The following is an 11,101-nucleotide window of genomic DNA, read 5'->3' on the forward strand; positions in this document are numbered from 1 at the left end:
TCGATCTCACCTTCAGCCTTGCTCAGGCCAGGCCTTTATCCAGCCTCTCATGGCCCCGTGCTGCCTCTCCTGCAGGCTGAGGCTCTGCAGCCCCCTGGGCACAGCGACGCTGCTGAGTCCCACCAGTCCTGCACAGGCAGAGGGGGCACAGCCAGGACCCAGGACAGGAAAGATCCTGCACAACCTGCCTGGGCCAGCTGCCCCTGCTGCGCTGCCATGACTGCAGCTGGGCCCCACCTCTCCCAAAAGAGGCATTTTTCATCTTGAATCAGTGGAACTCTTACTGCCTTCCTTGGCATCACCAAGCTCTAACCACCTGGTGCATACCCAAGCTAGGGAGGAGGAGCTTCACTTCTTTCCCTAGAAAGTACCAGGCTTCTTCCACTCCTACAGCACCATCTGCTACAATCCAGCATTCTTGAGAGCACAATTCAGACACAGGGAGAAGAAATGCACAAAAAACAACCCCAAACAAAAGGAAAAAAAACTTACTCTCAGAATTTACTGCCATAGTATTTTTCACAGCAGCAGCAAGTTGTTACTGAGCAGACCAAGCAGGCAGAAGCTGTGCTGCAGCCAGGCAGAGAGGAAAGGACTCTTGCTCTCTGCCTCCCGAGTCTCACCTGCCAGGGCAGTCTCTCCTCTCCCTCATCACCCTGCAGGGATGAAAATCCCTCTAACTGCTCACCACCAGGACATTCAGAGGTTAGGCAACCTCCCTCACCTCAGCCCTGAGAGCATTTAAAACCAGAACAGAACAAGAGGTGGGAAAAAAGGTAGAGGAGGGCGTAAGGATGTGGAGAGTCAAATACAAGCACCAGAAAAGGGCAGGTGATGGCTGAGACATGGCAACAGGAGACCTGACAAAAGCACTGCAGCAGGACTGGTACAGAAGCATCTGCAGCCCCCACTGCTGACAGAAGAGCCAGCATCCCCAGGCATGCCCCACTCCTGGCTCTTCCAAGGTCAGCTGCTATCCTTTAAGCTTGCTAAGCCTGAAGGGAGCGTTCTCCAAGGCTCACAGAGCAGGGGTCCTGTAACCCTGCTGGCAGAGCAGCACAGATGGAGGCCAGAGGCTGCTTCCCCTAAAGGAGGGGAGCACTCCAGCCTCCCAGTGGCATAAGCTGGCCCTGGAGAGCTTCCACACTCACACGTGGTCAGAGCAAGGCCCGGAGTTTCCTGGGGAATCCCCCTCACCAGACATAAACACCGGGGCAGGGATGGAGCAGAGAAATAACCAGGCACAAATTCAGTTTCATTCAGGATTAAAGAGCTGATATTCCAAGTAAAAAAATAAGTTATATAACAGTCCCCACAAGCTACATGAGCATCTTTGAGCGTGGGCTCTGCATTTACCTCCAGTTTTTATATTTCACACTTCACCATGGTATCTGCACATGTCAACCGTTCTCCAAGGTAGAAGCGCTGGAATTCTCTCAGTCCCATTTGCTGGCAATGAAGGTGCCTTCAGTGACTCTCAGAATGGGAGACTCAAGGGAGAAATCTATGAATAAAACTACCACTAAACTGGTTAAGGTTTACATACTGTACATATACACACAGCAGAGACAAGACCTCGATATATGTATTTCTCAAGAATAATCAAGTTTTCACACTTTTTTTAATACAAAGTGTGACAAAACTGTTTTTTTTTTCCAGAAATAAAACTTTATTTTTGTTGAAATTAATACCAATTTTACATACAAGTTTATGCCCCCAGACTGCATTTCCTTTGCTTTATAATTTTTTTTTTTCAAAAGGCTTTTTTTTTCCTTCCTTGCTCAACAAGAGCAAGGGACCTATAATTTTAAATTATGTCAAATTCCTTCTCGTTGGACATGTGTGTTTGCTATTACAAAACTATTAAAATGTGAAGGAACAAGTAATATCAAAGACACATACAGTAACAGCACTACTGCTTTTGGGTTGTGCTAATGCGCTTGAACAGAATTCGGTCGGTTCTAAACACCTAACAACATTTTAGAAATTATATTGCCAAAGTAAAATACTTTAATGTCATTATTACCCACGAGAAAAATGCAGCATCTCTTTCTTTAGTCGAGTGGCAAGGAAACTCAGTCTCTGGTCAAAGGGGACACCTCACCTCAGTTTGCTTGGGGCATGATAAGCTCGTAATGCCCAACCTGGCCTTCCTGCTTCAGCTGGTCTAACAGATCTTCCTTGCGCCGCTTCCTGCTCACCACCAAGTATCTGTTGTATCCCTGCCCATGGGATTTACTTTTAAGACCGTATTTTTGGGCAATTTGATGTATCTGCTTCCGCTCATCCATGGTCAGTTCTCTAGAGAAAGTCAAGTCAACGTGACTGTCTGAACGTGCATAGTTTCGAATGATCTCTTCAATATCTCTCTTAGCGATTCTGTTCACCCTTTCCACATCAAGCCCAAGTCCTTCCCTTTTGAACTGCTCCTTTACTGAAATAGGCTCCCTAATTCCTTCACCATCTTTCCCTAGGCCACCGCCTGTCCAGCCCATCTTTCTTAAAATTTGGTTCCCAATGTTGTCTTCTTTGATCTTCTGTTTGAAAGCCTCTTCTGCTGATCGACCTCGAATCTCATTTCTGGAGATGACGTCTTCAACAGCACCTTTCTTCAGGTTATTAACAACAGTTGGCTGAGTCTTTTTGAGGATTTTCACGGCTTCCTCTGCTGCCTCATGCTTGACAGATTTCTTTACTCCAACTGCTTCTGCGATGAATTCATCTTCAAGCATCACCTTGCATTTCCATCGCATGCCTGTCATCCTCTCAAAGACGTACTCCACCGTCATCTTGTTGAACTGGGCGGTGTCGTTCAGGGTGCACACCGGGTTACTGGAGTTCTCGTAGATCACCAGGTCCTTCAGGTCCTTCTTCCTCCCAGAGCCCCGTGATGAGCAGCCCACTTTCTGCACCTGGGTCACTTTGAGGGATGCTATATTGGACTGCATCTTCTGCAGGATCTTCAGTGCCTCCTCAGCTGCCGCGTGCTTGCTGGTTTTTTTTGTGCCAAATCCCTCGGCCAAGCAGTGATCTTGGAGATACACCTGACAACGCCACGAGCGGTTGGGCATTAATTCATACTTATATTCAACAGACATTTTGTTATACGAGGCAGAATTGTTAAGTATTCCTATTGCATCGCTGGCATTCTCTGTGAGGACAAAACTAGTCCAGTCTTTGTTGGTATTCGTGGAACCCTTCATGGATTCAGTACCGGGCTGCATTGGGACACAGTCCCTGTTGGCAACTACGAACTCCTCATGAGGTTTGAGAGCGGGAGGGAAATCTGGGCGACACACACCTGCCTCACACACCACCAGGTCCTCGTGGTAGGTGTGCTTGAACTTGCGCTGAACAACTCGAACTTCCACGGATTTCTTGAGCAGCTTCACTGCCTGCTCCGCGGCTCGGTCCCGGGATCCGTTCTTGCTGCCAGCATAGCCGGTGGCCAGGTAGACGTTCTGACATCGCACCTCGCAAGCGAAGCCATCTGTCAGCAGCTTCTTGCTCTTGGGCAGGTCAGCAGGAGCAATCTCTTTCAGAGGAACATAAATATATTCAGGGTTTGTCTTGCATGCCTGAATCGAACGTGTCAAAAGATACGTGAAGTTAATTTTATCTGTCCCAGTGTTTGCATCTGGATTAGTAAGATTTTTCCAGACAGCTGCTGACAGTTTCTCCATGAAGCTCTGCTTCAGCATTATTGCTGATGGAGGGAAAGTCTCTGATGCAGAAGGGGCAGTTGAAGGGGAAACAGAAACCTGCACGGCGTTGCTTGTGGTAGAGTCCACACTATTCACAGCCTTCTTGGCTGCTGCTGCTGGGCCTGTAAAGCCAAGCCCAGCTGAGCTGGAGAGCTGGGGATTCACCTCTCGTGCATTCACAAAATTATTTGTACAGTTTTCAGCTGGCTGTGCCATGCTGTTTGTATTTGCCTCCTGGTTCACCTCCTGCCTTTGGTTATCCAGAGAATTGTCCTTCTTGCCATCCTTCTCCGCGCTGGTGACAAAATGTATGGGCTCAAAGCGTGGTCGCACTCGGAACTTGGGGACCACCTTTTTGGGTGGCTCAGGAGTCTCTTCTGGCTCTGGACCTAGGAGATGGAAGAATATTACACAATTACCAATATGTGCTATGACAGGGAGGCAATGTTTTCAGGAAGTGATCTTCAAGAGAAGCCTGCATGCTCTGAACACAGGATTTGCATTCCTTAGCCAAAACCCAAAAGGTTTCCTTCCAAAAGACATTCACAATTTATCAAAGACAACCAGTCATTCTTGTGCAGGTCACTACAGTGGTATTTCCACTTTCACAGCTACCACACAAAAATCTCTACCTATTTAGTCACATGGTGCTGCCTTCCAGCATTGCTCACTGACCTATCTGGTCATTTCTGAAGTTAATCCCTTCAAATCTACTAAAATAAGTAATAAGTAAAACTATGGTCTACAAGACAGAACACCACAGCAGGACTAGAACCTCAGCTCTGACTCTGCTGCAGGGTTGCAGGATGATGTCATCTGATAAATAAACTGATAAACTACTATAGATAAACTACTTTATCATCAGGTCTCCTCATCTGAGGTAGCACACAGCGGTACCAAACCCTCCTTTCCAAAACATACAGGGCTCTTACTCACTTAATAGAAGCTCATCTTCTCTCAGTGTAATTGCTTTGGGCTAAAGGGCAGCAAACATGAAGAAATCTGCCTGAGCCTCGAGGGACAGCTGCAGCAAGGCCCCATTACTGACAGACCTCTTGTTTCCTCACCAGAAGAAATGCAAATGAGACAGACTATCCTGGTGTGCACAGCTACTGCAGAAGGGGAGAATCAAATAGCTGACAAGCAAATATGTTACATCTAAGAAGAGATGGTTACACAAGACTTCTCCTGTGGAAGATTCAGCACCCACATGCTGACGTGGTACATGTGTGTAATTTCATCGGAGGAGCAGAAGGCCAGCTCAGTGCTGGGAAATGCTGCCCAATCCAGTGCCAATGTGTGTGGCCTTGTTGTAGGTCAGGCTGTCTAGACATCAACCACCACAGCACAGGTATCTCCACCCAGCTCGCTGCAGGTGAACACAACACCACACAGCACAAACAGCCCTTCCTTCCTGCTGAAACCAGGTGACAAAGCTCTTACACATTAAATCCTTTGCCCATCAGTTTTGATGAATTATGGCAAGGTTTGCATTTCTTCCCCGTCTCTTTTGATGGCTGCACTGCAGCAGCACCTAAAGGCTCTTGCCAGCAGAACAGCTCATGATGCCGTCTGTGCAGCAAGCCCTGGAGAACCCCCAGGGCTGCTGCCTGTGACAGACAAAATAGGAGAAGAACAGTATCTCCTCAGTCTTGCAGCTGGCCCATGGAAGCACAGAAAGACTGCTGGCTGTCAGAGTAAGGGAAGCAACTTTGGCGGAGCCAGAAATCATACCCAAGCCCAGAGGAGCCCTGTGCTGTGTGGCCATTTGTGCCTCACACAGCCACACTGCTGGCTGACACGGGCCTGCCCGCACAGCTCCTGCCCAGAGGAGGGCAGGCAGCTCTGAAGGTGCCATGGAGCAGCCAGCAGACAGAGCCATCCAACTGCCAGCCCCCTCTGCCTGCTGCACTTCCTCCACTGGAAAAGCAACAGCTGAACACTGATCCCTAAGACCATGGGACTGGGCTGACATGTACAGCACTCTGCCAGGCCCAGCAGGGGGGAAAAAGAAACCCCAAAACTACACATCATGTCTAGTCCCCATCCCCTCAAAGCTCCAAGCAGGCTGTAACTCAGCATCAGTGAGCTGAACATCACTATGCACATGTACAACCCCTCCTAGGGTCAGAACATCACACCTCACCACAGCAAAGCCACACAGGTATTGGATTCCAGACACCGTCCCCAGGGGAAACCAATTACCTGATAATTGAAATGAAAAATGGTATTTTCTTATGCAAAGACAGAACTGTGTGTGAATCATGCAGACGCCAGAGGAGAGGGAACTGCTCTGCAGTCCAGCAGAGCACACCACGGGCTGCCCTCCAGGCTGCTGTGCTGGCTGTCCCGTGGCACACCGCTGTCCCCCCTGCCAGGGCTGCCCCAGGCAGCACAGGGAAGTCACTAACACAGCAGAGGTACTCACTGTCCGACGGAGAGCTGTGTCTCTTCAGCTTCCTGCTGGGCACCAGCTCGTAGGACCTCGTTTCCCCAATGTCGATGCCTTCAGCCATCTTGAGAACCTTCTCCATGACCTGCACACCGTACCTGTGGGGGCAACAGCAGCACTCTGAGCCAGCCCCAGGGGCACACACAACCTTTTGGTATGTAGAACGAGAACTAAAGCTGCCTGAGACACAGCACAGGAGATGCTCCCCTGATCCTGCTGGAGCAGAGACAGCACTGACCCCTGTCCCCTGCCACAGCTGCTGTGGCACGGGCACACAGCCACACACCAGTGACCTGGCTCTGCATGAATCCACCTCTCATAACCATGCAGCCACCACACTGACAGTGTTCTAAACTGGAATTTAAATAAATACATTATCTGACAAAGCACAGTATTTGGCACAGCTGCACTGATGAATACTGGGGTGTGAGAGAGGAGCAGCAGCTTCAGTGAATCAAACACAGGAGCTCAGACTGGCACTGGAGTCCTGTGTGGGGCAGCAGCCAGAACCTGCACGTCACCAACACCAGAACTGCCATGTCAGGTGACAAAGGCACTACTCAGCCTTCATCGACCACTGTTTAAAAAGCCAAACTAAATTCTAAGTGGGTGCTGTACTGAAATGTTTTAGGTTCCTGAACCACGAGAGCTGAGGTGGCTGTGACAAGCTCTGAGCAAACTGACCTGCTGCAGCACCCACAGCTCCACACAAGCAGGACGTGCATGGCACAGCCCTGTTCCATCCCTCCAGGCCTTACATCCCCCACCAGATCAGTTTTCCATTGCTCTGGGGATCTGTCACATGATTTCGAGCCGTTTGCATGCTGAGGCTGAACAGGAAAAAAACCCAGACCTTTCTATCCAAGGAGAGCCTACAAACACAGCCTGACACAGCCTCTGACAGCTTCACACCACGGTTCAGAAGGGAGGAACAGCAATGCAGCACCTGGTCCATGGTATGCTCACGTTCCAGAGTCAGAAAGCAGCTGTGGGCACTGCCCAGACAGGAGCCACAGCTGTCCCAGCAGCCTGGGCTGCAGGGATTTGCACCAGCTTCTGAATACTGCTGTTCCAAGGACTCTGGAAATCTACTCAAGACAGGCTTTTTCTGCTCCTGATTTAGAGGATCAAGCAGAAATTAGATCCATATAAACTCCTGGGAGAACTCTGAGCACAGACTACTCCAATCTCTGCTTCACTAGCACAGCTCAGCCCTCAGTGGAGGCAGTGGAACGGGGAATGGGAAGAAAATTCCAGGAATGATCAAAGGGACATGAGACAGTGGTGATACCCTGTTGGGGGTTAGGATTTTTCCTTTTGTTTCTTTCTCTCATGGAATTTTGTCCCTTCTGTTACTAAGAGAAAATAATGACCAGTACTTAAAAGAGACTAAAGAAATGGCCAAAGTGCCCCCACTGCAAGTGGGCAGCTTGCTACTCTCTCACCTGGAGGGTTTTCTCTTTGGAAGGTCAAAGATACCACGAGATTCTGGCCAGGGGTGAGGGGCTGGGCTCAGCTCCTCTCCCTCTCTCACTGTTGGCATGGGAGGAGGACAGCCCAGCCTGTGGTTTCTCTGCTGCCTCTGGCTTTTTTTGCTACACTTTAACCCTGCACTCAGTGTCCACCTGACCCTGAAGCTCCCGCTAGTTTTGTTTTGTTTGTTTTGTTTTTGTTTTGTTTGTTTATTTTGTTTTGTTTGTTTGTTTTGTTTTTGTTTTGTTTTTGTTTTGTTTTTGTTTTGTTTTTGTTTTGTTTTTGTTTTGTTTTTGTTTTGTTTGCCGCCCCGGGGGAAGCCGCGCCCCCTGCCGGCCGGGAGCCAGCAGCGCCCCCGCTGGCCGTGCCCGGAACTGCAGCCAGGGGAGGCTGGGCTGGGCCTGTGCTCTGCGCGCCGGGGCTGCGTGAGGGGACACAGGGACACACAGGGACACACAGGGACACAGGGACACACTGACACTGACACACACAGGGACACACAGGGACACACAGGGACACACAGGGACACACAGGGACACACTGACACAGTGTACACACACTGACAGTGTACACACATTTACACCGACACACAGTGTACACACACATTCCAGTAAAGAACTGCTGTTCCTTTTCCCAGGTCTTTGCCTGAAAGCCCCATCATTTCAAACTTATAATAACTGAGAGGGGAAGGGGTCATATTTTCCATCCCAAGGGTGGTTCCCACCTTCCTTGGCAGACACCTTCCTTCAAAGCAGGACACAGCCTCGTCCTCTTGCAGCCAAAGGGAGAGGAGTGGGAATCTGTCTCTCTCTTGGCTTGCAGGGACAGGATGACATTACCTGTGGTGGACAACGTCCCCTTCCAGCAGGGTGCAAGAACAGTGTCAGGTTTGACACCTGTCACTCCCCAGAAGGATGGAGACCTCTGGGGCTCATATTTCAGCTGGGGGCAGGCAGGAGATCAACCATTCTCAATGTGTGTTTGTCCAAGCTGCCCAGAGGAACCCAGTGCCCCACTGGAGTGTCCCTGCTGTGGCTTTAACAGGTCACCCCTCCCCCTGATGCCTGTGACTCTGGAGCACAATGCTCTCCTGCACCACTGCCCCATCTCAGCCACCTTTAACACATCGGGGAACAGGAGCGCCTTCTCTCATCCACAGCTAAACTAAATGAAGCCTTTTCCTTAACCCCTTCCTCACTGACCATGTTTTCTGAGCCTTCTGGGCACCCTCCACATCATCTCCCAGCAGAACACTCAGATTTCACAGCAAAGACTCTGATCTCTCTCCACAGAACCACAGAACAGTGTGAGCTGGAAGGGCCCCACAAGGATCATGGAGCCCAAGTCTTGGGTGAAGGGCTCACGTGGGATTGAACCCACATCCCTGTCACTGCCAGCACCCTGCTGCAACCAGCTGAGCTGTCCAACAGACAGGCTGCCTCCAGCTGGCAAGAAATCAGCATCAGGAAAACAAAACAAAACAAAACTTCAGGGAAAACAACAAAAATCCCTCCAACTTCGAAGCTATTTGCTTGATAAATCAACAACAGCTCTTCCCAAACACCACAGGCAGTTCCAGGGAATGCTGCAGGTCCCTTCCTTCCCCAGGCCACTGTGAGCAAAGCTAGAATTGTTTTAGCAGCACAGAATGCTCCCATGCAGTGCTCCCAGCCAGGCACAGCAGCTCTGGGAAACACCTTCACTGCCAGTGGCTCCAGACTGCACCCTGCCCAAATCTGCTCCCCCCGAGAGCTGCAGGTGAAGGAGTCCATCACAGAAAGTATCTGCACCGGTTTTTGGGATTTGAAACCTTCCCACACAGCTGTGCAGTTCTGTCAGCAGCACCTGTAGCTGTTAAGTGCATCACTCCCAAAGCCCTGGCACAGAGAAGGTCCCCATCAAGACAGCACACAAGCACATTAAGATGGACCACACAGACTCTATATGAAGAATATATGTATATTCTCAATTTTAACATATTGCTCAAGCTTTGGAATTGGAAACTGTCTAAAATCTATGCTAAATTTTAGTGCTTGCAGGGCAGAACAGCTTAGTACGTGACCCGGGGGGGAAAAAAAAAGGGAACAGGCAGATGTGTATTTAAAGATATTGATTTTGCTCTGTAGAGATGACACAGAGGCTGCGGGATGGAACATTATTAAAAGTCCATCTGTGTGCCACGGTTTGCAGAAGTTGCTCGTTAAGCAACTGCTTCCGTGCAGTTAAAAACAATCTCATCATTGAAGGCGCCTGTGGAACGTGGGTGACCTTTCTGCACAGCTCCACAAGCCGGCACGGCTGGAGGAAAGGATTCCCCTTCCTCTCCACGGTTACTCCTCCCAGAAAAGCAGAGCCTTCAGGGGACGGCACGGGCTGCTGTGTGCTCAGGGAAGCTCTCTCCTCATTTAAATGACACAGCACCGCAAGCTCAGCGAGTCCTGGGGGCGGGACACCAAGAACTCCTCGCAAAACACACATAAACTTCTCCGGTGCCTCGCTCCCCTCCGCGCACAAACAGCGGCACACTCGAGGAATCAAAACTGGCCAGGGGCAGTGGTTCTCTCCCCTTTCATCCCCTCCGCGGCTGCCTCCCCACACGCACCGGGAGCCGAGATCTGCCACCGCGGAGCCTGCGCCGCCTCTCCCCGCGGGCTCCCGTCCCGCCCGGCTTCCACCGCCTGCTGCCCGCCCCGCTGAGCCCCGACCCCCGCCCGGGGCCGCCAGCCTCACCTGCAGCCCATGAAGACGTGGTTGGTCCAGAGCACGGAGAGCGCCAGCAGCTGGTCGATGGCGCCGCCGGGGTACGCGGGGAGGTGGCGGAGGATGAAGCGGCGGCGCAGCGCCCATTGCCGCTCGGTCTCGTTGTACTGCCGCCACTGCTCCAGCTCCGGCTCCGGCTCGGCCGCCGCCTCCGGCCGCGGCTCTGCCGGCATGGCGGGCACGGGCCGCGGGGCCGGGCCCCGCCAGGGGCGCGAACGGCGGCACCAGGCCCCACGTGCGGAGCAGGCCGCGGCTCGCTGCGGGCCAGCGGGAAGCGGCGGCCCGGCCCAGCCTCAGCTCCCCCGTCACCTGCCCCGCCCCCGGCCCCGTTCCCTGGCGGCCCCGCCCCGTGGGTGCCGTCGCGCTCCCGGTTCCGCTCCCGGTTCCGCTCCCGGTTCCGCTCCCGGTTCCGCTCCCGTCACTCGCGCGGGGCCGAACGCCGCGGCCCGGCCGGCGCCGCGTCACGTGGCGGCGCGTCACGATCGCGCGAGACACCGCGAGAAACAGCCGCCATGGCGGGGCCTGCGCGGCGGGCTCGGCGCCCCCTGGCGGCCGGAGCGGGGCCGGTACAGCCCCGAGCCCCACGGCAGCGCCGAGCCCACGGCAGGGCCTGCTCCTCGCGGTGTGCCCCGGGCCCACAGCAGCGCCGGGCCCACGGCAGCCCCGAGCCCCACGGTGTGCCCCGGCCCCGCTCCCCGCCCGCCCTCCCCGG

At 52.4% G+C, this 11,101-nt stretch overlaps 1 protein-coding gene across 1 annotated transcript; it reads right to left on the reverse strand.

Moving 5' to 3' along the window:
- Positions 1–1,656: 1,656 nt before the first annotated feature.
- On the reverse strand, positions 1,657–10,710 carry NKRF (NFKB repressing factor). Its single transcript, XM_064426760.1, has 3 exons — positions 10,360–10,710; positions 6,133–6,254; positions 1,657–4,093 (listed from the first exon to the last, which is right to left on the reverse strand). Exons 1-3 carry the CDS (start codon positions 10,560–10,562, stop codon positions 2,106–2,108), a joined length of 2,313 nt encoding a protein of 770 aa, XP_064282830.1. The 5' UTR covers positions 10,563–10,710; the 3' UTR covers positions 1,657–2,105.
- Positions 10,711–11,101: the final 391 nt, after the last annotated feature.

Source organism: Passer domesticus, chromosome 7 (assembly GCF_036417665.1).
Source record: "Passer domesticus isolate bPasDom1 chromosome 7, bPasDom1.hap1, whole genome shotgun sequence".
In the NCBI taxonomy this organism is placed as follows: domain Eukaryota; kingdom Metazoa; phylum Chordata; class Aves; order Passeriformes; family Passeridae; genus Passer; species Passer domesticus.

Excerpts from the sequence above, each read along its gene's own strand:
- NKRF (XM_064426760.1), bottom strand. The coding sequence starts at position 10,562 with ATGCCGGCAGAGCCGCGGCCGGAGGCGGCGGCCGAGCCGGAGCCGGAG. Across the intron at positions 6,255-10,359 it reads CACGTCTTCATGGGCTGCAG|GTACGGTGTGCAGGTCATGG; the intron begins GTGAGGCTGGCG and ends TTGCCCCCACAG. Across the intron at positions 4,094-6,132 it reads ACACAGCTCTCCGTCGGACA|GTCCAGAGCCAGAAGAGACT; the intron begins GTGAGTACCTCT and ends TCCATCTCCTAG.